Genomic DNA, 26,996 nt, shown 5'->3' with positions numbered 1-26,996 from the left:
AGGTGAGCTTTTAGTCTGACAATGACAAAATGAATATAGCCTTGAACTGATGCTCATATTGGACTTTACTCTCTCATCGTGTTAAATACTGAACAATTGCAATTTGTTAGTTAACACTTGGATCACACATCATACTTTCTACTATGTGCAAATGTAGTCTGATTTTTTTTGTTTTCTTGACATTAGCACAGAACGTATTTTACTTGATGATTGTTATTAACAAAGGTTTATGAAGTGTATGGTTAGGACGTGAAAATATACCTTTTGTCACTGATTTGTTGTTTTTGGTGGGGGTTTAGTCTTTCGAGATCTGAGTGATCAGTCTTCATAGACTGACAGGATGGGCCAATCTGCTGAGTCCTGGAAACAGAGTTCAAAGATGAACTTGAACCTCAGTCATATTCCTATGCACTCAAACACACTCACATTTACACACAGAATTTACACACACACACACATTCATTTATATCATTCCAACTGAATATCCAATCAGAGACTTAATACGTTTTAATAGGTAATTTCTAAAAAAATTTTATAACATCTTTAAAGCCCAGACCTTTTCTCGTTTCTTAAAGGTTCTTGGCTGAAGTATGGTGGTTCATTTATTGAGCGATCACTCTTCATGGACAGACAGGATGGTGTAGAAGACTCTGGTTTCACTTGCTGATCCCTGTTTCAAATTTTGAAAAAGAACATTGACCTCATTCAGATTAAGCATTTCACACAAACTCCCACACATTCAAGCACATGCACCGTTGTCCACACGTGTGCACCTTCAGACACACACACATACACACACACAACTCTCATGTAAACCTTCAAACTAAATTCATTGAGTGAAAATTAAGTAAATGACACAGACGATGAAAACTAGGTGTAATAAATGAAGGTTTGTTCCTGTGTAAGCCCATATTTATTATACATTAGACCATTTGGACTGATTCCTTACCTTTCAAAGACTTTTTTACACCTCTTTGAATCACTGCCCTCCACAACACACTCATCTGGAAGACGCGTTTTGGAGGCATGTCTCCTCTTTCCCTTTTCTCTTTCCCAGAGGGAACTCATTTTAGGCCCAGTGCTTTCTCTCTTGGCACTGTCAGGTGAGGTTCATACCAGAGGCAGTGCTCCCCCAGACCTGCAGAGACACGCAACTTAGATCACAATGCAGCAATACCTACCCTAATAGTTTTCAAATATAAAATATTGATAACAGCCCCAAATAATAAAAGACTGCATCCATTAATATTATTATTGATTACTACTACTACTACTAATGATAATAATAATAATAATAATAATAATAATAATAATAATAATAAAGAATTACTGTGATACTGTTGCAAACATACACAACTACACTTCCACACTTCCAACGAATCCAGATGCCTGGTCCAACTTCAGGCGAGGCCTTTATCCAACGATTACATATTGCTGCCTTTCTACTATCTAGTTTCTATTATGCGATTATAAAATTCTCAAAGGTTTTTTTTTTTTTATTTATCAAGAGTCATCTGGTAACCCAAGCAGTGTCTGCCTCGCTCACTTCCATAGCAAGCAATTACGGCATTTAAAAACGATGCTATTAATAACAATAGGGGTGAAGAAAATTATATAAATTTGGATTCCATGACATAATTTGCGAATATTTTCAGTTTCATTCGGCCCTCTATTTTTACGGTACATACAGACTGCCAAGCACAACGTCCTGGAAATGTAACACATGTGGCACTGTCAAGTTACGGTGCTCACCACACAAACAACTAATAAATAACAACAACAACAAAAATAGACGCTTCATTGTATACGAACTATTTCAACGCTCGGCCACTGCTTTTCCTGCTCGACTGTTAAAATCGTTAAGATGAACTTGCTCGCCTAGTTTTTTCAGTTATTTCAGACGCAGTTTATGTTCATCGGCATATTTGTGAGTTGTTTAATTTTATTGTGTGTTTAATTACGTAACCAGTCTGACAGAAATATTGTAGGTAGCACAGCGAAACAATAGCATGAATAAAATACTCACCATTTACATTTTTTCGCTACAGACGACTTTTTACTTCCGCCATGTTGTCTGCTCGATTTAGGCTATACTCCCATTTTCACTTGTTAGTTTAAAATCCACAGTAAAAGCCTTCCTCTTGCCAGAGTCAAACAATTAGATCTCTCTAATGTCCAGCTCGTAAACGAATACAGACAATAGTCTGTCACGATGACAGACAATTAATTGATTTACACAGTAACCTACAGTGTTCATGGGCTACTTTTAAAATCAAAACTCCGTGACGGCAGCAAAAGGCAACTTTTAGAGAATGCTAGCAGACAGCCGTATTAGGATGATCACTGCATATACTTTACAAGTTACAGATGACACTTTTTTAAGTCTTTAAAAAACTATCTAGTGACATATCCTCCATCTGATTCAGCTTAATTTTATGAATGTAAAGCAAAGTGGGCGTTCCTTTGGGTGACTGGCTTAATGCTTACTCTACTGGTGTGCAGCCAACCCATTTAAGTAAGGGGGGGGGGGAAATCGCAAGCGTTCATCATGCCCTCGGCGTGTGAATTTGATGGAATTGTGTTTTTATGCAAACTTCTGAATTTAATACTGTGCCTTGCTACTGTTCCTCGTTGCGGTTTTCCTGGCAATCACTCCGAACTGGTCAGAGGTATGTATGGCTAAGAAAAATTAAGCAACATTTACAGGCAGTTGAAGAAAACAGAGATGATAACGTTGTTTCAAAGTAAACGTTTAAAAGGGGATCATTACGTTTTACTGACATTTTAAATACTAATGGTAGAAAACTGATCGAATGTGAGGACCTACGCAGTGCGCGCGGCTGGTAGGCCCATTGAGCTATTTGGTGAGTGAGTCATTTCGTTTCTGTCCAATATTTTTTGATGATATATTTTATCGTTTGAATTTTCTATTGTTATGTTTCACATTTTGTGAATAATTCAGAATAAAGACAAAGTATTGTACTACTTTACATTCTATGGTGTTTTGTATTTTTAAAGAGTTTGAATTCGTTTTAATAAGTTGGTTAAATTAGAGATTATTTATTTATTGATGCCTAGAATTGATGTCCTTTCTTTTTCTGTTGAACGTATCGTATATCCACTTTGTCGATTTGATAGTCAGTTTTCTAGCTTATGAGTCTGGCATTTAGAATAGGCCCTGTCTATATACAAATGAAATGCATATGATGATATTCCTGACAATTAAACACGCCTCTTGGGTTTGTATTTTAAACTCAGTCGTTTGAATGTACATCTCACAGGGTGTAAAAATTACCTGTGATTCTTTGATATGAATAAAAGGATTTTTAAATTTATTTCTTAAATCGTGCAAGTTGTTCCTGACTAATTTCTAACTATAGAACACCATCCCTCAATAAAAAAACTTTTTGAGAAAAAGATCTTTAGGTTCAGTACTTTTATTGTCCTTGTTGCGACCAAATCCGCGACGAAAATCCCGAGGATGAGAGACGTAAGGTTCTAAAGGACAGGAACATTAAAACGCGGCAAAAGGGAAAGCGCCAAATACGCGGCGCACAATTCAACAAAGAGATACACCAAAAATAAACAAAAGATACACCCCGCCCAAAAGCAAAACAATAACCAAAACATACGCCTTGACTGCGATTCAAATACTAAGTTATGTTCACGTACCAATTACAAATTTTAACTGAACTTCAGTATTTACCGTTGCTGAGGTGGGAGTAGGCCTATGTGAAGCCACTCACTCACTCACTCACTCACTCATTATCTAAGCCGCTTATCCTGATTAGGGTCGCGGGGGGGGTGCTGGAGCCTGTCATAGGGCGAATGGCGGGGAAACACCCTGGACAGGTCGCCAGTCCATCGCAGGGGCAAACATACAGACAAACACACTCGCGCACACATTCATAACTAGGAGCAATTTAGTGTCTCCAATTCAATGGACTGTGGGAGGAAACCGGAGCTCCCGGGGGAAACCCACGCAGACACAGGGGGGAACATGCAAACTCCACACAGAAAGGACCCGAGACCTTCTTGCTGTGAGGCGACAGTGCCACCCACTGCGCCGCCGTGCTCCCCAATGTGAAGCCAGTGTTATTTTATTTAAGTTTCATTCAACAAGTTCGTACCATATTTATCCCTATAGCACACTCACCATGAGAATTACACATCCGAAGTTCCCATCCCCGGCAAAAGAAAGTCCGATTTAGGCATAGTTTCTTATTTTCAAGGATCTGTTCATTAACGCCACTGTCATGAAAGAGACGGGCGTCAACGAACACTTACTGTCGATTTTTTCCTTGTTAAAATAAACAAGTGACCAGTAGGCGTAGATGTAAAATGAAAGATTGGAATGTGCTAGTACAGTTCTAAGAGCATGAGAATGGTAACCGGCATCGATTCCATTACTTACAAGAGGGCTGCGAAATATCGATGTAGCTCAGCTAGAAAAGAGGTATAAACAGACCCAGCCCATTCTAAGAGCCCACTATCAACTGACTGGCGGTATTTCAAGGTTGTGAAGTGCGGCGTTGCCCCTGTTAAAAGAGACAAATTTCTCTCCTGTTTAGAGAGGACGTCGTGTAGACAGAAAGCTGCACATACAATGCGATTAAAATCCTGAATTTTAGCTGTATTTGGGGGCAGTGGAGGTGTTCCCAGTGTTTCGAAAACTGCGAATTAGAAACGACCTGTTTTATGTGAGTCTTAAATTTAGTGCCCCGGCAGAACAAATTACGACAATACGTCGACTCCGGTCCAGTGACATCGCATCTAATTCAGCACATTTTCAGGTTATTCAGCACCTTGCGTTCTCTTACTCGGATCAAAACGAGAACAGACTACAGTCTCCATATTTTGCAAAATATTCAGTATGTTCATCAAGATATTCAGGCTCACTTTCAGCGAGCTGACCCAGAGGGAACTGCCCTACCACTCAAATGTTTTTGCAAATGTTTTTCACCGCAGCATGACCTGCTGCAAATGTAAAATTACATTTACGTTAGATTTACATTCATTCATTTCGCAGACGCTTTTATCCAAAACTACTTTCGATAGGCAGAGTACAAAGTCAAGCATACAGCTATCGAAGAAGTGATCCTTGTATGTGTGGCCACCGCACACGAATCTGTCCTCTGTCTTCGTCTATTTCATCGCAATATGTCATACTCTTGGTTTCGCACAATATGAATTACATATAATGGTGATCATCCTTTTTAATACTGGAGAAAGAGATTCTGTGAGAAGCACTACGTCGAAACCATACAAAAATCACTCTCAACATTGGCAGCCGCCAACAATAAAGCTAATGCCACGGAATCGAGTCGCAGAGAACTTTTACTAGACCGGTACTGATTCTGCTGCTCAGAAAAAAATCACTGTAGCTATTACAATATTTCATTTAAAATGGGGCACAGATTGAACAATGCCGTGCATGCTACAGTTACTCAAGGTCGGGGATCAAATTAAATCAGTTCTTTGTCCTTCCAGCGACGTGCAACCATTGGCACGCCAAACAGTTTAGAGCGCACCTTTGATCTACCAGGAGGAAACGGAACACCTATTAACCGAAACCACACCCACAGGTGAGTGTGAACACCGGTTCTGTAGGCCAATCCGGTCACAATTAAAATCAGAAACATGCTTGTTTTCAAAGTATGAAAAGACTTATCATATTTATATGAGGAATGCAACAAGAAATTCAATTCAAGTTATGTGCCGATGCTCGAAAATCTGCAGGTCTATCTGGAATATTAAGACATTTTCACAGTGCTCTGAAATGCTCACCACATGTGCAGTGGGTGGATTTTACTCCAGAGACAGCTCATTAATAGTTTTAGGTTGTCCTCTGTAAAAGTGCATGGTTAAAAAACTTAATAGATTTGCACATGACTTCAAAGAAATACATGCTATGAAGGCTATGCTAGTCAGATATCTCAAGGTCTTTAAAAACACACTTATATACATCTTGAAGTGATGCTCAGATTCACTAAAGTGGGTCAAATGAGTACACTAACATAAACTGAGGAAGCACATGAGTTCTTTTGAACAACAGTGTAAATTACCCTCTAATTTGTTGTCATTTGTTGTCAAGTTGTCATTTCAAAAGTTTTAAGACATTGTACAACAAAGGGCATCCAGTTTCAGACCCACTGACTAATGAGTAATCTTTGATTAATTTGATGTGTAATGTCTTATTGTGCTTTGTTTCCAGATCTCTCTGAGAACATTCCAGATTGCAAGAAAGATGAATGTTCCTGTATGGTCATTCATTTGTTATGCACAAAGCTTCAGAAATCCGATCTGCTCATCATCCAGGTCCCTGCTAATGTATCTCAGGGATGTTTATTAGATCAACGATTCAGAGAAGGGGTGAAATTTCAATAAGGCAGGTCGTAGGATGTGGTGTTACAAACTCTTACATGACTGGCATTTCCTGAGTACTTTCTGAGTAGGTGGTTGATGATTTAGAATGGGCACCCTCCTTCCACACCACACCCACAACTAACTAGACTTCACTGTCACCAGCTGATATAAATAACCAAAGCGTACTGCTTCTAACCAAACTTTCCTGCTACGCAACGCTGGGCATCGACGGTTCGATCGTTAAAATAATAAACAGACACAATGATGGTATTCAGTATCAGTCGTCTTTACTGAAGTTCGTTGATTCAGGCAAATAGGAGCAGAGAGGAGAGAAGAGGAGGCTCTCCTGTACACTGTGCACACAATGTTATCAAAGAACCCAGACTGAGTCAAGATGTTACTAACTGACTGAAGAAAACGGTTTGCCAGGCAAAGATCAACCCAAGTCACAAAGGGCCTTTGGTTTTGCGTGTTCTAGATAGCGAATAATTTTTTCCTCCGTATACAAGAGAAAACGAGTGCTTTCTGGGTTTTCTGCTAAGCTCTCAGAATTATGACACCAATAAATGACCATAAATGACCAGGTGCAAATGATCATCCAACCAGGTGTGAAGGTAAAGGGTCTGCAAGGAAGATGGTTTTATGAGTTTGTACGAAGTAACGTTTTGTTTTCGGGGCTATGCGTAAACCTCCCCTGACCTTAGCACCACAACAACTGACCAGACCACACTCCCCCATCACACACAAAACCAGCCTGAACTTCACTGCCACAAAACCAGCCTGAACTTCACACACAAAACCAGCCTGAACTTCACCGCCACAAAACAAACGCAACCACCCATACTTCGCTCTTATGCATCCCACACAGCGAGCAAAATCTTATGGCCACTCAAAGCACACAGCTAACACAGGTAGCTGGATTAGAATATTGCATGGAGGTGAAGTTGGACGTTTCTTTGTGAGACACCTGTTTCTTCACCTCACTGTGTTTCTTCACTTTTCTTGATGTGGTTCATTTAGGTTCTTATTGCTGATGGCTCTCCCACTGGCAACAGGAAGGTTTTATGCATAGCACTTCAAAACATTAGCATCAGTGTCTGTGTACCTGACATGAAGTGAGACATAGTTTGTAAAATCAATGGACAAAAGGTTTGTGTTCTATGTGCGTGAGCGCATGTGCACATGTGAGAGAGAGAGAGATTAGAGACAGAGGCAGAGGAGCAAAAGAATCTTTCTTTCATAATAATTTTTTGAAAGTCTGAACTGCATTATGTTAAACACATGTCCTTTTTCTAGTTCAGCCTGCTATCAAATCTGTTGCAAATACACTTCATTAACTTGTCAACAGATGGTGTATACATGTCCTACTGTTTTTCTCTTCCAGTTTAAAAACATGGCCTAATATAAGTACCGCCTACAGACTTCATTACAACTAAAAAAATTACCCTAATCCATATTTTCATTTTTAAAATATTAATATTTATGATGAAGTAACAGGGCCTCAATAACATTCACTATTAATTTTCCATGTGTTAATCTGAGCTCAGGGCTTCATTTAACTCATCCATTTGTTTCTAATGGTAGTCAAATATGATAATTACAGTCATTGTGAAATCCTGGTTCTGTTATGCCTCCTACAGTTCAAATGCTACACATTCTATTGAACAGCCACAATATTAAAATAATTATTTATTTTTTGCACGAGTTTACTTAATCATGTTACGATGTTAAAAAGGGTCCTCGTGCAATATTCATTTTACATGTTGAAACGTAATGAAAAAGGAATTGTTACTTTAAGAGTGAAGAAAATGTGTGATGCTGTTGTGTAACTAACCTGTTGTTGCTGAGCAGTTATCAGCAAAAGGTTCCACGGGGAAATTGTACAGTAATAGAGAAACCATGTGAATTTCCACACTGAATGTTTAGCTAAAATCTCACTACAGTACAATTTGGCATTTAGCAGATGCTTTTATCCAAAGCGACTTAGAATAAGTGCATCAGTCGGGTTAAATTACCCCGTAAGTGCATCACAATAAGAATGCAAACGAATTGATATCAGTGTTACGCTCCTCAGTATTAAGACCTGTGACACAGGGACAAGGTTAGTACATGGGTTTTTGTTTTTTGGGGGTTTTTTGTTTGAAATGCCACAAGACTGAAAGAGAGGGTTAGTGGTGGGGGAGAGGTGAAAATGTGGGTTTTCAGTTTCCTGCGGATGACTGCAAGAGCGTACGCAGTCCTGAATCACTGTGTAAAAAGAAAAATGAGCTGTTTTCAGTTGCATCAGTTAACAGCGAGGTACCACCCCACTATGGATTACAGCTTAAATGTCATTGTCATTGGAGAGCTAGAGATGTGCTATGTCCTTTTTGATTTTAGTCACCAATGGTTCTGCTCTGAACAACTGGAGCTCTGCTGAGGATGTTTTCTACAGCTGATGCACTCCTAACTCAATATGTCACACATCTGTGATAAAGTCACACCCAACATCATTCTATTTCTCCATATTCATAAGGTGTGGACCATAAAAAGGATACATTAAAATGCAAAAGTAGGTATTGCAAAAGCGTTATTGTTGCTTTTTCCGAGCAAGTATCCGCTCCAGTGGTCTTATACTGTTCTGAGCTTGTGGAACTTGTCTTTTACATCATAATCCTTTTATATTCCATATATTTCTACAGTCAACTGTTTTTAAACAGCAAAATCCTTTTTTTCTTTTTTTTTACCTCATCATGGTTCTCTCTGGTTTAAAAATACAAGAGAAAGACTCCATTTCTATAGACGTATGTGAACATCAACATTCTACAAACTGCACTGAAGCACAGATTGTACAATGACACCCATGTGTTCTTTTTGACATCAGAAAATCCAGGGAGAAAGGCTGATATCGTTCTGTTCACTTAATCCGTGGTGTTGTTCTTGTCCATCTTGTTCCTGTATGGCTGATAACTGTGATGGCATTTCTGAGTGTGCTGATCTCTGTCATGATTTGCTCCATCAATCAGCGGACTCAAAGGCATAGGCAAACACTCCGTTTATTCATTGTTATAATCATTAGGATGGATGGATTAATAAAAGGGGAAAGGATAGGTGGATTATGAGAGAATGTTCTAAATACTGTCTTGGAGTCTTTCAGAGTTTGTATGGAAATGGTTCATTTAAAAATGATCCATTGAGACTAAATGTTACATTTTCTTATCATATTTCTTATAGAGGAGGTGAGGTATACATCAGGGGAGGTAGAGGGTCATTGCTCTGTTTCCTTCACACCTCTGAATCCTTACTCATGTGATCAGTCATTATATTAATATACATATATCAGTCATTTTACTAAACTGTACCAGGGGCACAATTAGAGGGGGCAAGAACTTTCAAGTGGGCTTCAGTTAAAGAATTTTACAGTTGCAGATATAGTAAAAAAAAAAATATATATATATATAGAGAGAGAGAGAGAGAGAGAGACAGGGAGAGAGAGAGAGAGAGAGAGAGAGAGAGAGCATTTCTACAGTATACTGTATTTAGCAGTCACTCCTTTCAGTTTGACAGAACTTCTTCACTGTTTTGTCCTGGATCAGACATCTGTCAACCTTCCATAAGCTCGGTGTGTCAGACAGACACACAAATGATAAGTCATTTCAAAAGTGGGGGACAGTATACAAACAGGAAACCAATTCAAAAGGCAGAACGGGACACGGACTTGGGTGCTATACCCTAAACGACACCAGCTGGACAGCCAAACAAGCCTCTGTTTTCTTTTTGCAAATAGGCCTAAGCTTCAAAATACATTCAAAAGCAACAGTACCAACTCTTTACACCCACCATTATTAACGTTACAGTCTAAATGTTCAGCAAGATATGACCATCAACTACTGTGTGAGCGAAAGGGTTTAACCACATGTGGGTTCGACATTTGACACCTGTTGTTCTATTTCTGAATGATTATTGCCTCCCACATAACATTTCAACAACCTAGTAGTGGGATCTCAATGCTCTAGTAATGATTTTCTGTAATTCACACATTGGGTTTCATTTAGACACAAAGATCGTGGTGTCATTTTAAAGGTTATTGTGGGTTTGCATAACATGCGAATAATCGTCAATGGTTTAATTAGATTTTTCGCAGTCATACATTCTAATTTGTTCTAATAGTTTTGGAAATATATCCAGACATATATAGTGGCTACAGTTGCAGATTTGAATATCATAGAAGAGCGGACTATTGGCCCTGGTGGAGCTCAGCGCTCTTCAAGTGCCCTTCTAGTTATCTGTGTTTTGAGTTGTTTATTGAACGTCTGCTGTATGTTTTGCTGTTTACAAATGACATTTTGTGTCTTTTGACTTTACTAACAACTGATGGCAATTTATATGTTCAGTCAACCTCAGTTGGGTCAACCTCTGGTTAATACAATGAAAAGGGTCTTTGAGCCATAAACTGTATGTTATACATTTCTGTTTAATGGTATAGGAAAATGGTCAAATAGAAAAGATACACAATAATGTGTAATGCAGTGAGAATAGGCCCAGTGCAAATCTGAGGCCCGGTTAAGTGAAACTCTCCGTAACGTTGCAATGCTATGAACACAGATGGCTGGGCAGAGGAAATTATATCTGATTGATAGTCGAGAGGTCATCACACAGTCTCTTGCTCACTGAGTTAGATTCCTTGCATGGGTTTGTAATACATTTTGCTCAAGCCTCTGGTCTTCAGGAAAAATTAAACTCATTTCTTCTCCCATTCATCACTGGGGACTGCGTTATTCAACAAAAATCAGTTTGGTGCATGGAAACCTTGGAGGATGAAGGAGGTGAGATAACCAAACTTTCACTGAATCCCGTGTTTGCTTGGGCTGTGTAATTTCCTCAATACGTAGTGGGTTTTGTGAGACATGCTGAGTGGTCACCAAGTGAAAGTATTTCTCATAAGGGTTTGGGGACCTGTATGGGAACCCTCCGTCATTCCACTGAGTGTGATCCATTGGGTGCATCGGTTTAGGCAAGGAAGCCACTGTTTGGGAGTGTAGTATTGTAAGTGGGGAGGCTCTTCATTGGGAAAACAGATGAACAGGTGGAGTAGCATGTACCAAACTGCTGTTAAGGCTCCTTGTTAATTGCACCGTGTACCGCCCTGTCTCCACCCGGGCATGTGCGTTGTGACGTCACGTACATTTGCAGCCCTCCCACAGATTGCGGACTGTGGATCATGACGGACAGTGGTGGTTGCGTGTAGCTTAAGTCTCAAATCAATACCTGAGCTATTGGTTGAGATGAAGTGTCAGCAAAGAATATGGACTACGTCCTACCAAATTTGCCTGTTCGTTTTCTCGGGTGTGCTGTCTCTGACGGAGAAAGCAACAGGTAGTCTATTTTTGTCATTCGATATTACTATGCATGATCGAGAACGTAATGATTCCTAGTTAGAGTTGGACATACAGAGGTACAGGTATTGCTTTTCAATGGTGGGCAAATAACAATGGTATTGAATTGCCCAACTTTTATGTTCGATGTAGTCAAAGTGTTTTTGACATGCAATTTTCCTGTATGAACTGTGCGTGCGAAGTAACTGTGTATAGAAATGTAGAATTGTCGCTAAGGATATTGTAGGATGTACACAGTGATCGTCGTCGCAGTCGCGTTTAAAGTTTTGATATAAAGTTCTTTAAGACGACTGAAGTTGCTTTCATGCTCTCAGTTATTGTACTGTATTTGGGCGCCTTTTTTGGTCTCTGTTCTGAATGAACAGAAAAGTGGGTGGTTCCCTTTACTGCCTGAAACAGATGGTTAACGTTAACCGAACCAGGAAACAAGTGCGACCGTTACGCCGGTGTCGGGAAAGTTGATATTGTGAGACTGTGTCCAATAGTTTCATGTCACAAAGCATGTTTACGTATTTATAAATTGCATATAGAAAGTAAAGTGTCTTGTAGTGGTGAGCAATTTTTGGACCACGCATAGTCTGTCGGGTTTACTAAAGTGCAAGGATATTTGAGATCATATGAAATTTAAGGCTGAGTTTAAGGCTGTTTGATCTGACAAAACTTTTGTAGTGGTGCTCTGCTTTGGCTACTACATATGGAAGGACAACATGCTGCTAGCAGGGTTTACCATCGGCCTGGGCTTACCTGGGTTAGCCGTACAAGCGCTCAGTGCGAAGTGGTACATCACCGACGGAGAGAGACGTAAACCTCTGCTCATCCTCTTACATCTACTGCATCTTGGCATTTTTAAGAGGTCAGACACATACGCTGATATGCTTAATCTATTCAGTATACGATTATAAAATGTTTTAACCTTAATACTGTCCTGAAATGTAACTGAGCCATTTCACGTCACAGTTACCAAGTCCGCTGGCTTCATTTATCTCTGTATCATTACGCATATTTTACAACGTATTCATTTGGTATTTGTCTGTCTATCAATCTATCTGTCTGTCTGTCTGCCTGTCTCCCTCTTTCTCTCTGTAGGTTTTGGGACTGCGTGCAGTCGCTGCGGCAGCTGCAGGTGTGTGGGGAGAAGAGAGGTGTGGTGGTAATGCAGCAGGCAGACGCGTCTGCTCTCTGTCTGCTCGACGCACTGTTACACAGCCTGCCTCAGTCCTTACTCCAGAGCTGGGTTTTACTCACCACTGACGTGGGTCTTTTATCGCCAGGTAAATCACTGTTCTCATATCTCACAAACCAGCCCGGTTCGGTATGTCTTATGAATCAGAGTTTTATAAGGGATGACATTAAATCTCGCTGCAGTGTGAAGAAGGCACATCACAGATTCTATCTCTGCGTTTGCATACTTGAAAATGAGAGACGATTTTATAATTCAGCCTCCCTAGCGACTCGACAGAGTTTTGAGTTTTGTCGTTAGGGGATGAGTGTGTGATTTACACTGAATGTCGGCTCCTGTTTCTCACCTGGACATTAACCGACCTGAAAAATCTGAGAAGCACAAACAGGGCATGAAACATCCATAACTTTGCTCACTGCCTTTGTTCATTACCCCCTGTGTGTGTGTGTGTGTGTGTGTGTGTGTGTGTGTGTGTGTGTGTGTGTGTTGGTCAAAGCATGATTTGGCCGAGTAGAGCTCTATGCTAACATTAATATCAGTTGACCTGTCTTTAACTCTGTGAATTAAACATGAATCATAAAGACACAGAACCATGTAAACATAAAGAGGGAACATGGACTGTTCTGTAGGAAACAGGGACTTTCCATTTGTTTCCCAACCGACCCAGTTTCACTAGACCAGGAACAGCTCAAAAGGCGGTTTGACCTCAAGTTAGGTCCACTCCACTTTTTAGGAGTAAATTCATTTTTTGGGCCCTGTAAGTACCTTTATGCCCCAACTTTGAATTTACTCAAAGTAAGTTACCACTTTTTTTTTTCTTTTTTTTTTTTAACTGCCGTTCAGATGTGAGCTGACCTTTGAATGATGACTGGTTAAGAGTTGAGCTGTCGTCATGGTTATGGTCATAAACTGTGTGCTCAGAGTGTCTTGCTGTGCTCTGCCTCCTGCAGTCGGTCTCTGCAGTGGGCTGTGTGTCCTGGCCCTGGCTTGGGCCCTGGTGCTGTTCGGCCGGGCCTGTTCTCTGATACGGCCAGGGCATGTGCCCATGCCACCGGTCGCCGTGGTGTGCCTGCTGCTCTGGAGGGTTGGCATGCTGGGCGCCAGGATCACCAGCCTGGTGTTCTTCTTCAGAGCTTTCACTTGGTGGACCTGTGGCATTGTGGGTAAGGAGTTTCCTGTAATAAATAAATAAATGAATAACTGATGGTCTGTGTTGGTGTCAAACACATGTGTTCCGGAACATTCTGCACTTCTCTCAACGGAATCTTAGAGAATTATATTCTGAGTTACTTTGTAACTTTTAAGTCCTTTATTACTTTTTCCACACACAATGTAAAGATCTGTTTTTTGGCTTCTCACAAACATTGTCTTATTTATTGTTGTCCCATTGCATTTCATTAATGGAAGAACACAGCATCCTTCCCTTCAATGGATGATCTGTATCTCTGGTGTGTTTTGTGTACTCTGCTCAGTCCAACAAATGATTTATCACAAAAAACACAACATACAGTGTCTGTGTGTATGTGTGTTTTTTAAAATATGTCTTTATCTCAAAATGTCCCTGTGAGGTTTCCACTGGCTGGCAGCGACGTTCTGGTTGGTGTCCCAGCAGACAGACATCTGCAGAAGCGTTCGGCACTGGCGTCTTTTCAACTGCATCCTGGGAGCCGTGCACGTCTTCGTGTTCCTCAACGTTAAAGTCGGCCGCTCCAGATACCGCATGGCCGCTTTTTACCTGGTGGGTCTGAACTTCTGATTCTCCCAGCAGTCCATGAATTTGTGTCAGCGTTGTTTGTAACGTGATGTTAAACAAAATGACACGAGCCTCACTGCAGTTTGGTGGATCACGAGACGGTCTGGCATTTTACAGTTTGTTTTCTCCACTTTGTGTTATTGCTGACTCCATATGACTTCTGTTGAACAACTTCAAGATTAGTTCTCCAGAGGACAAAATAAAAAATTATTCCTTTGTCAAAAGAAAATTGTTTTGAAAGAAAGAAGAAAAGGATTTGATTTCCAACACACTACTATAATCATTGGATAACATGCTTATTTCAATTGTAACAGTCCCTGAATTCTCATCTTCTCTGCCACAGGTCATGATGCTGGAGAACACCGTTCTACTTTTGGCCGCATCCGACGTGTTTAGTGAGGCATCGTGGGATAGCATGAGTGTTCCGACCGCAGTGTTCTGTAGCTTTTCAGTTGGTGAGAATGCAGACGATCACATGATCCCAGAGTTTTTAATCAGCTCTGTCCCAGTCTCCTTTACCCTCATGTCCTTTTCTACCAAAGTTACTGAATTTCTGACAGGATATTTAGATGGGCAATGATGTGATACAGCCATTGCATGGATGCCTTACATTCTTGTTAGTTAGGAAAACATGGTCACAAGGAACAGGAGCACCAAATAGAATTGGGACAAAGCCTGGTCAATGGCATTCTTCAGATATTTATTTGAACCACATCTGTTTCTAATACACTGGCATGGACACAGATTTAAATATACAAGAACATGTACATTTTAAGTTGGTTTAGACATGTCTGCATGTTAACAACTTTCTCTTATGTTTGTAGGCATTATATCGGTGGTTCTGTTTTATCACTTCCTCCACCCAAAATCCACAGAGATTTCCCAGAATCCCTGCCTCTGTCAGGCGGATCAGGACAGCGATGAGACCGACCCCTCCCGCTGGCCCGAGGAGAAGACCACGCCCGAGTCCTCTGGCCACAGGCACGGCACATTCTCCATCACAGGTGTCGTTCCAATCCAGGACCCAGAGCCCGGTTCTAACTCCAGCTCTGTTCACCCTAGCCTGGATTGCAAACACCATCATTCCCTGCTCATTCGTTTGGCTCTGAAAACCGGAGACTGGGACAAAATCTACTCAGCTTATGAAGGTGGGGGTGTGGCCACCCTTCTGGGCATGAATAATGCATCAAGCCCCGAAGCCCCAGACCCTGGTGCAGAAGCAAGCGACAAATCGCCATTAAACAAAAGAGAGCACAGCAAAGGCAGCGGATATCCTCAGATACCCAGTGAAGACAAACAGGACGATAAAGCAGACGTCGCAAACGCCAAAGAATCGTCGGTTTCAGAGCTCAGACGAGACGGTGCGGAAGACCGGTCGGCTCTTGCGGACGGTCCGGCCCAGAACGTCTGCCCCGCGGAGTCAGGCACCACCCTTTACTTCAGTGCAGAACCTGCCTCTCCTCTCAGTGGGAGTAACACATACCTGGACAGGGACATGCCTTCGGAAAGCCTGGCCAGACTGAGCCCCATCAGCAGTGGGCGAGAGCTACACTGGGCTGCCAAAGAGTTTTTGAACAGAGAGCCGTGTTACACATCTACACCCAAACAGGAGTTCACACACATGGGCCACGTGGAGCCAAGACCCGGGGCGGCCAGGAGACAGCTGGTTCACTTTAATTAAGGGAAAAATAGTATTTTCTGCAGGAGAAATACCTGATGGTTGACGGGAAAACGGTACGTTTATGTGCGGTGCTTAGAGGGAAAGGCTTGTCTTTTGCCAAAGCATTCAAGTAAACCATCCTTAGTTTTTTGTTTGTTTGTTTGTTTGTTTTTGTTTGTTTGTTCCATGACTCCTAAATGTCTGGAGTTTGAGTCACAGACAACGCATCGTGCTGCCTTGACGCCGTGGGAAAGCTTTGGTTCTGTTTTATTTTATTTTACATTTTTCAGAGGTACGCTGCCTGTTTTCAATATGTGTACATTTTAACTCCAGCCGCAGTTTACTGAAGCATTTCATTTGTACTTCATATAAGTTTAGCACTAATATTTAACCAAATTTACCCTGTTTACTGTAGTTTAAAAATAACAAGAATATATTGTCATTTCAGATAAAAAAAAAGGTATAATCTAAAAATATATAAAAAATATTTTATATTAATTTCCTTTGTTTATTTTATGCTAAATACTAAAATAACTTGTAACAAACACTAAAGACATCTCACTGCTAAACTACATTATAAAATTATTTGTGCATCAATGCAACACATTTCCCTCCAGTTTAGGATTAATAACCATATGAAAACATAAAGGTGTCTTTTTTTATTTTGTTACGAAGCTGCTCTTCCTGTTTTTATACTGTATGTAGACCTGCAGATATTTCTGTTATAGGGAATATATCATTAGGAGTAAGCCACTGCCTTACATGCGATGGATGTTTCTTTTTTTTTCGGAATTTTGCACTGAAATAGCAGAGGGGGTCGTTCGTCACAATCACGCACGGATACCGATTGAATTTTCTTTCATGCACATGTTAAAATAAACGCGGACGCCTCAGCATGACCTTTTTCATTAGTGGACACTGCTGATTGTCTGTGAAACTCTTATAGCATCTGGTTTTTTTTACACACCACAGTTAATTCTGACAATCAGGTAACTATGTGATGTGTTTGTGTTTTTTTATTTATCACTGTGTAACATCATGTTTATTGACAAACCAGATGGTCACATGAAAGTGAAATCTAAGGGAAAATTAAGTGGGAAAAAGGTATTTTCTACATGCAGGCAGGAGAAATACTGGATGGTCGATGGGAAAATGGTAGGATTATGCACAGTGTAAATGAAAGTGAAATCTAAACATAAGTTTCTTTTTGTCTGCAATGGGGAGCATGTGGGAGTTGGTACGATGTCTTTCATTCACTGCATCTTTCCTCAGAGTTATTTTACAGTCATGTACTATGGGTACACATTGACAATGCTGTGTTTGGTGTTGGCTGCTGCAATGTTTGTATCTCTTTTTTTAAAATAGGGAACGTCACAGATAAGCTAAATAAAATGCGTAAAAAGAATTTTGAATCTCAAGTCTCTCTCTCTCTCTCCCTCTCTCTCTCTCCTCCCATGCGCGCGTTAGAGAGATAATTAAGAGAGCTGCTAAAAGCTGACCTCGCTTGCTTATTTGAGAATAAACATAATTAACGCAAACGTCACGTCCCAACGTGTCATTCAGTGCTTTTCGTTAGGTCCATATAAGGACATTTTGTGCGTTGGCCAGATTTTCCTCAGGGAGAGAGAGTGATGGAGGTCATACGACGGACACGGACCACATACGTGCTCAAGAAGAAATGTCCGGTTATGTCAGGTTTCATCTGTATCGTGACCTGTGGTTGAAACTGTTTTACAGCTAGACGGCCAACAGATGGCAGTATAGAGTCACTAACTAAATTAAAGGCTTAATGGTATGATACAGTGATGCGAGAGACACACATGTAGTGTTTGTTTTTCAAAGTTTAATTCGGTGAGAAGCATTTGACAGTCATTACCTAAGCAAACGCGTATTATAACATGGTGTTCAATAGTGCACTTGCAAATGTGTCAACAAACGCTAATATGTAAACATAAACAAAGTTTTCTCCTTTTTTATGGGCGTAGACTTTTTAACTTGTCGTTGGCACTTCTACATGGACTCCCTCAACCCCTCCAAAAAACCTGGAATTCATTATTCTGTCGAATAGAAAGTGATATCACTCATTTATCACTAATCAAACTCACGGTCAGAAGCAGAGAAAAAAAACAGAGGAGTAATGTTTTTCTCCTACCGAGAACCCGCTCTAACGGAGCCAAAAGGTTGAACCAAGGTGATTAATGAGCTTAATTATACCAGTGATAGATATGAAATGAGGTTATCCTTCTTTCCTCTTTGTGTCGTTCATCATTTGCTGCGTTTATGTGAGGGGGGAAAAATTAAAGAAACGAAGGTTTTATGTTATATTAAGATGGTGAAGTATCGAGCCAAGTTACCCTGTGGGATCGCGTGACAGAGGATTCCTACAGTTTCTTCACCTTGATATGGGTGTAGCTGGAGGACGGGATCGGGGTCCAGTCTACCCAAAAGTCCAAAAAGTAAAACTAAAGGCCAATTTAAATAACCTATTTAATAGCAGATAAGACCCTTTCCTTGTGGTGGACTCGCTACAGACTGGAATGTGAGTCGGGCAACCGGAGATTTGAGTACTTCCTCGGAGCCGTCGGTTACTTGCAGATCCACCCAGTTAGGGATCCGTACATTCCTAGTGTCTGCTAGTGTCGTATTGTCGAGATAACTGTGATAATTATGGGAAATTAAAGCGTTTAAATGTAGTGAAAATTTGGCTTTGCACAAGGTCAACTGCAGGATTTTTCAAAACATTTTCTACAACATTTGATCTCAGGAAACAAAGCTGCTTACAAAAAGTAATTTTTTTCAGTTTGCCAAAAAAATCTTTGTAATTCAAAGAACAGCTAGACTCCGGATATCCGGACAAAATGTAAAAAGTTTAAAATCAGTAGAGCAGCAGGACAGAAATGAGTCTTGGTTCTACAAACAATAAAGAGGATGTTTCAGGCAAAGTTAAGTGCCTCGAATTTGTTAAACAGTATTCGCTCGTGTAGTATATAGATAGCTAAGAGCAGATGAGAAAGAAAAAAAAACCGAACCCACCAGTGGGTTTGGTGTTATATGTATGACATATGACATGATATGTATGACGTGTTATATGTGGTTGTGTATGTAGGTGCATATACAGAAGAGAATTTCATACCATCATGAGTAGTGGATGTGTATTTTTTATGATGTGGGGCTTTGTTGCTTCCACTGGTGTTGACCATCTTTTTAAGGTCAACAGCATTAACTTTAACAACCAGGGTGCTTTTGTCAAAATCCTCGCTGCTTCTGCCACAAAACCAAGGCCATCCAACAAAGACAGTGTGACCAAAAAGGTACCATACACCCGAACTCACCACAAAATGGTCAACCAACCAAAGAATTAGTGACGTGGAGTGGGCACCTCGTTAGACGGCAGACGTGAATCCGTTTCAAAAGCCTGTGGTTTGAACAGAGTGGAGTCAACCACATACGCTGGCAAGAGAATGGTAATGATCTAAGTATCTTCTTTAAGGAGGAGGAATACATAAAGAGGTCTTGCAATGCTTCCACCAGTCACATGTTAGATGAGGAGGCTCAGTGCTGTTGGTCTGGTAGAGGATAGGGTGCATTGACAAAGCACTGACAACAGGGGGCAAATGAGTATAACACTTCATGTGTTTGGTAGGTTAATGTACACTTTGGGTTATGTGTACTTTCATGGTGTTACTCAGGTTTTACCAGAGTGAAACATATCTCACGTGTTGGGAAGTTATGATTTAGTCCAGGATCAGCATTACCTAATTTATGCAGTCTGCTTTGTTTTGTATTCTGCAGTATCAGGAATGATTTTGAGATTATAGTATAAAATGTTCGTGTTAGCCACTTTTTTGAGGTCCAACAAAAAGCAAACCTTGAAAATGACTCACTCTTATCCTAATCTCACACTTATCCTAATCAGGGTCATGGGGGGGGGGGGGCAGCTGGAGCCTATCCCAGTGCTCATAGGGAAAAAGGCAGGGAAACACCCTGGACAGGCCACCAGTCCATCGCAGGGCAGACACACAGAGAAACCCACTCACACGCATTCATACCCAGGGCAATTTAGCGTCTCCAGTTCACCTAACCTGCATGTCTTTGGACTGTAGGAGGAAACCCAAGCAGACACGGGGAGAAGATGCAAACTCCACACAGAAAGGACCCTGGGAATCAAACCCGTGACCTTCCTGCTGTGAGGCGACGGGGCTACCCACTGCGCCACCATGTCACCCCCTTGAAAATGACTAATAAAAAAAACTATTTTGTTAAAATCTGTCGTGTGATGTCAAAGTGCTTTTACATGTTTATTCCACGAGCATCAGGTGAATCTACAGGCATCTGTGTCGCTAATGGAGAGGACCAGGTGCAGACATGGCTTTTCATAGATTAATTTATGTCACGTGTATGAAAAATCATTCCCTATCAGTGATGAACAGACAAGGCATGAGGCTCTTCCCAAAAAAAAAACCCTCTCTAGTAGCTATATCAGTTTGTTTGGATTTTTTTTTCTTTTTTTTCCTTTTTTTTTTGATAATTTCGATAATGTTCGACACTGTGGAAAATTATTAAAACATCTTTAAAACTATAAAAACGTTCATTGCAAAGGCAGAGGGAGTCTCACAATCAACCCTGAGGAGACAAAAAAAAACCTTCACTGAAAATGGTGTTCTTAAATAGTTAAATGTCACAAAAGCTACCAAGATTCCTCCCAAAACAATTCTCATTCATATATACTTTTTGTAGAAATTATAGTTTTCAGAGCAATTCAGAGGTTGCGAATCCGTGAGGCCAAACATTTTTTAGTTAAAAAAAAGAAGAAGAAAAAGAACAAGAAAAGAAAAAAGAAAGAATTGCCTCTTGGTAATAATTACGCACAACTTCATGAATCTCAGTAACATCAGTGTCTGTTGGATTAGATTCACACCTTTCCCAAAAGGTAACAAACCCTTTCCATAATCCTAGAGGGTCTGAATGTTCCTTTCACAAGCTGCCTTTCCTGGAGCGGGCTGAGTCATTGTATTCTGGCTTTTGCAACAGCCAGCAATCCATCGTGTGCAGCCTGGATTGGCAATCTTCTCGACTTTTCAGGACGCCCCGCTGTTTTCGTTTTCGCTTCATCGCCGACACAAAAAAAACGATCAGTAGTAGCGGTTCAGGCTACGTGTTCCGGGAATGTCCGGCTGTCCGTTCATCCAGATCTCGCGTATGATCCGTTCCCTTTCCTCCAGTCGCTGCGCTCGCTCCAGCTCCTCGGCCGACGTGAACACGTTCATGTGGAGAGTTCGTTCGAATCGGCGGTGCCGACGGGCCGACAGGTCGGACCGCGTATCCCAGTCCGAGTCGCTGTCGCTAGTGTCGCTGGTGCTGTCCGCAGGCTTGGCGTGTCGCCTAGGTTCCTTGCGCGTTCTACAGTCTGTCCGACATGATATTTGTACGACCAATGCAACCAGAGTGAGGACCAGCCCCAAACACACTCCACACACGAAATATAGAGCTGCTCGCTCTGGGTGATCTGGGGAAACAGCATAGAACAGAGACCATTGGTGTTAATTTCTGAGCCTAAAACAGTTTAAAATCCTGAACCTCTGTAGACAGAGGAAAACCTTAGCTGAGTGAATCTATTCATTTACTGTCATGTATTACGTTCCATTTCTTCATTCATTTAACATCAAGCTGTGAAAATCCCACAGTGTGTCTTTCTAGACATTACATTTTTTCTGCTACTAAAACACCTCAGCAACCCTCTCACAGATCCTTCTGACTGGCCATCTCAAAAGTATGAACCTAGAACATCCACTCAGCGTGTAGTCGGCCTCAGGACCCAGAGGAGACAATGGATCAGCAACACACCATGTTCATGTCCCATTTTTTTTATAGGTTTACATCAGTGGTTTACATCAACATAAAAGGTTTTCAAAGGTGATTTTGGATTTAGCTGTTTAGTCCAGTCTTTCTCGAGCACCCTGCAGAAGCTTGCTGCTATGGAGGAGGTGTTGTGGATCTGCGAAACAGAGAAAAGATTTTTTTTTTTTTTTACCTGCTATGAAGGAGTAGGCAGCCAAGGCGTTGCTGACGAGAGCCATCTCTTTACTGGTGGCTCTGACGTTCATGGTCGGGCCCAGTTTCCAGCTGCTGCCCCAGTTCTCATTGGTGAGAAGTGGGGGGGGGGGCAGACCCACTCTAACGCTCCCTCTTCCTTACTGCCAAGTTTAAACGCGATAGAGAAAGACGGAGAAAGAGAGAGAGACAGTGAGGGAAAGTCAACAGAAGAACAAGCTCTATTTTACAATCAACCTATAAAAGGCAACCCAGAGCTCTTGTTTACTCTGTGTGCCCATGCTTTTCCAGGACCATAATTAAATTCTGATTGTGAACCCAGGATATAATTCCAGTGTAAACCATTATGGTGGTGGCACAAGAGAGAAGCCCTCTTTGAGACAAATAACAAAGCCATGAAAATGGCAATTTCAAACCCAATGGAATAATGGTAACAGCAGACCCTGAAGTAGGATGCACATGTGGGCAGCGCTCCGTTTTAATTATGTTCCATCAAGCTGTCAAATAAAATCAGCACAAAGAGGCAGTTTGGTCCTTCCCATAAAGACATACTGTCGAAGGTTGATTGATTGTGGCTGTCAAGTGAACGTTTGCAAAATTATATACCCTTGAGTCGGAGTGAACCGTTGGCTGTAAAGCTGCTTGGCTTTTTTTGATTTCTGCTCCTTTTCCCTTTTCGTTAAAGCGCTTTTAGTCACGGGACAATTTTACACATGAATCACTGGTAGGTTATGCAACTTGGGGTTTTTCTCGAATCCTGAGGGGAAAGCAAAACAGCCCAAATTAAGGGCGGCGTGGAAGGGGAGGGGGAAAAAAAAAAACGTGAATGAGGAAAAAGATGACTGACATCAGACAGTGAGTGTGTAGTGAAAGCTATCATCATCGTCGTCGTCATCGTCATCATCGTCGCCACTGGCGACAAGGCCAAGGGGATTTTTTTTCTCTCTCGGGGAATTTGCTCCAGTGGCCGAGGCCAGGGCAGACTGGAGTTCAGCGCTGGTTATCTGTGTGGGTGTAATGGTATGAGGCACTGGTTAGGCCGCTGGCCGATTCTTACGGTTCTTTTCCTCTCTGATGACTTCACAACTCTCATTCCGTGTCTTTTACTTTGTTTCCCTTAGAGTCTTTTTTTTTTTTTTTTAATGAAAAAAACAAAAAAAAAATTCCACTGCCATCAATTTGTTCACTTCAGCGCCTGTCAGTCAGCGGTTTCATCGTGAGCCTTTGCATGCTCTTGCGCTTGCAGGTATGTAAAAAAATATTTGTTGCAGTAGTATCACCAGAAAATCAGAACTATGACCCAATAGAGTATACGCACTCACTGACATGATGACAAATTTGCCAATGTTAAATTACATTTACAACTTCCAAGACAGACTACAGAATACAAGCCAAGCAAATCAACTCTTGCGAGTGTAGGACTCTCGTGAATGCAGGACGATATGAACACCGTCAGAGTGAATTAACAACCATCTTTCAGTTTAGCTGCCACTTTCTTTTAATAAAATACATAAGAAAACCAGTCCACAAGAAACCATAAACTCTGTCTCTCCTAATCAAATAAACTGTGACTTCACCAAGTAAAACTCAGGATTGCCTTGTCACTACAAGCATTTTGATACACCCCTAAAAACTCATCTTTTTATATTACAGACTAGAATTCAAGGTATTCTGGGGGCATCACTCATCACATGCTCTGTATACTGCAGGGTACATCTGCTTTAGAGGTTTTAAATGTTTTATGAGTGCTTGATTGTATGATCTAGCCCTTATTCTGTCTGGCTGTGTACTGCCTTAGGGTTTTTTTGTTTTGCTTTGTACCTAACACTTACAGTGAACTTCATTTGCGGTTTGTGTTACTATATTGCACTGGGGGAAATTTGTGTGCTTGGAGCAACCCACACTGGCTCTGTTTAACTGAGTGACTGTACTCACTAAGTTGTTCTGGATAAAAGCATACACAGAACTGACGAGACAGTAGAACACAGCTCTCTGATGTGATGTGATGTGATGTACGTCAGCATGGGTGTTTGACTGGTGTAAGATGGAAATGTCTACAGGTCCCAGTCAATAAGAATTCACTCAGATTTGATTCACCTCACATACACACATATCAACTATAGCAGTTAGAAAAACACTTTATCTTTCTTAGACTGGACTGTCTGGTAAAGTTTTGATTTTTTTTACTCTAAAATGAAACTCAATTCACTTCAGCCAGTTACAGTAACAGTTACCATGGCGACATTTTAATACTCTGATTAATAAACACTGCAAATTAAAGAAACTGAAAACGTTGAGCGAACATTTCAACTTCCCTAGGAGCAGAATGTGTGGTCAGTCGATGTCCTTTACTCTAAAGCTAAACAGAGGACAGTAGACATTCTCTCACAGAACCTGCGTGGTTTCCGTTAGGGCACCGTTAGCCGGTGTAGTGCCCTATCTTAAGGAGAGTTTTGGTGAAGACTGGGGCTTACCTGGGTCAAGGTCGTGACCTACGAGCCGTTGGCCATTTGAAAGACGCTCCGTTCCCTCTACACCTGGCTCATCCGAAAAACGGAGAAACGCAGCGAAGGCGGAAAGAGAGAGATAGCTTGCTCCTCTGTTTTCTCCTCTCTCAGACTCCTCAGACCTGAGTAAGGGAGGAATGAGGAGTTACGCTGTGATTCAGACTAAGCTGAATAACAGACTCACAGTCACTCAGCATTATGACGGAATCAGCAGTGGGAGCAATGCCTCCCCCCCCAGCACAGAGGTGGACTTTTGTGTGTGTGTGTGTGTGTGTGAGAGAGAGAGAGAGACACACAGAGACAGAGAAAGAGAGAGAGAGAGAGAGAGAGAGAGAGAAAGAGAGAGAGAGAGAGAGAGAGAGAGAGAGAGAGAGAGAGAGAGAGAGAAGTTGTACAGAACAGAACTGGTCCCTTTCTGGGAACACATACTCCTCCATATGCCCAGAACTCTGAGTCAGACGACCAACTATGAGACATAAATGTCTGCACGCACACACACACACAGACACACACACACACACCCACACACACAAACACAAACACATGCACACACGCGTGCACTCACACACACACACTCCCACACACAGGCACCGCACCACATGCACACACAAAATGAAACCAAACAGCAAATTAACATTGTTCCTCCCTCCTCCAAAACCACTATCAGATATACAGACCAGTTCCCCTCGCTGGTATTCCCAGGGACTGAAGTTTCAGTCATAAAAAAAAAAAAAATTTAAAAAAAAGAAAGAAAAAAATGTCCTGGTCAAGTCAAAATAAGTTTACAAGAGGAGAGGAGTCACAAGAAGGAGAAAATGCTGATGTTGTGAATCATGTCGGTTTATCATACGGCTCAGACAGACTCATGAGAGTACATCTGTGTCTGCTTACAGCAGGTTCCAGCGACGGCAGGTCTCACAACAGCCATTCCAACTCGGAAAAGAAAGATCCAGAAACTCTGCTTCAGAAAAAAAAGAAGAGGCTTCCTGCCAATAAACAATACCGTGGTCTAAATGCCACCCCCGCCCCCCCCCCCCCCCCATACCGCACCCCCAAACCCACCCCTTAGGAAATAACCATATAAAGGAAAAGGAACCCTCAGTTCAAACGCTCAGAGAGTTCACCTGTTGAGTGTCTGTGACCTTGACCAAACAGACCCTGGGCATTCTGTGAACCGGACCGCAATTCCCATAAATAACAGCTGAGATTTTTTTTTATGAAATTAACAAACTATTGAGACTGGAGTCAACAGGCAGCACTGAGCATCTGTGACACACATATGCAAATGATATAAGTAAAGTGCTTAGATTTATATAAGTTCATGCAACTAGATTTTTACCGATTGTGAGGTTTTTGTCTGTTCCTTTCTGGTAACTGTTGAAATTTCATGTTGTGACTGAAGAACGTCTGAGACACTCAAGCAAATTCACTGTGTGGATCAAACAACTCAACTCAACAGATCCACACTTTACAGTCTAATTCTCTTAAGCTCACATAAAGTCAGCCCAGATCTGCTTATGTGTTTTACAGCTTGGCTTTTTTTTCTTTCTTTCTTTCTTTTTCTGCCCTGCTTTCTTTCTTTTTTCTCTTTTTTTTTCCTTTTTCTTTTTTTCTCAGCACACCAACATGCAGTTCAGTTGAAGGATCTGGACCTTCTGTGGGTGCCACAGAACCGACTTTACAAATCTCTCTTAAGCATCTCTCGCTTTGAGCATGTTTGTCTACTGAGGCTTGGCCCAAGGAACTGAAACTAACTCAGAGAGGACATAAAACTTTACACCAGCAGGGACGGAAAGGGAAACATCATCATCTTGTTTCAGCTGGCTCACTCAGGCAACTAAACACACACATGCGCATGCACGCACACGCGCACACACGCACACGCGCACGTACACATACACGTACACCCACACACGCACATACACACGCATGCGCACGCACAAACACACACAAGCCCACACTCGCACATTTACACATTAACACATACGCATAAACACGCACACATACATTCACACACATGCACCATGCACACCCAGACCCACACAAACACACAGCGCCAAATCAGTTTATCACAGTTTTGAAAGTGGCGTGCCAGTTGAGTTCA

General features: G+C 41.4%; 2 protein-coding genes across 2 annotated transcripts; one reads left to right on the top strand and one right to left on the bottom strand.

The window, feature by feature from the left end:
• The first annotated feature begins 11,630 nt into the window (after positions 1–11,630).
• xkr5b (XK related 5b) lies at positions 11,631–16,355 on the top strand. The gene is made up of 7 exons (XM_030782918.1): positions 11,631–11,721; positions 12,411–12,594; positions 12,828–13,012; positions 13,872–14,084; positions 14,490–14,659; positions 15,018–15,129; positions 15,499–16,355. Exons 1-7 carry the CDS (start codon positions 11,631–11,633, stop codon positions 16,353–16,355), a joined length of 1,812 nt encoding a protein of 603 aa, XP_030638778.1.
• A 5,111-nt stretch (positions 16,356–21,466) lies between these two features.
• On the bottom strand, positions 21,467–22,438 carry eva1ab (eva-1 homolog A, regulator of programmed cell death b). The gene is made up of 2 exons (XM_030789490.1): positions 22,366–22,438; positions 21,467–21,840 (listed from the first exon to the last, which is right to left on the bottom strand). Exons 1-2 carry the CDS (start codon positions 22,436–22,438, stop codon positions 21,467–21,469), a joined length of 447 nt encoding a protein of 148 aa, XP_030645350.1.
• Between the last annotated feature and the right edge of the window lie 4,558 nt (positions 22,439–26,996).

The sequence above is a fragment of the Chanos chanos genome, chromosome 1 (genome assembly GCF_902362185.1).
Source record: "Chanos chanos chromosome 1, fChaCha1.1, whole genome shotgun sequence".
Lineage (NCBI taxonomy): Eukaryota > Metazoa > Chordata > Actinopteri > Gonorynchiformes > Chanidae > Chanos > Chanos chanos.
This window is presented reverse-complemented; position numbering and strand designations above follow the sequence as displayed.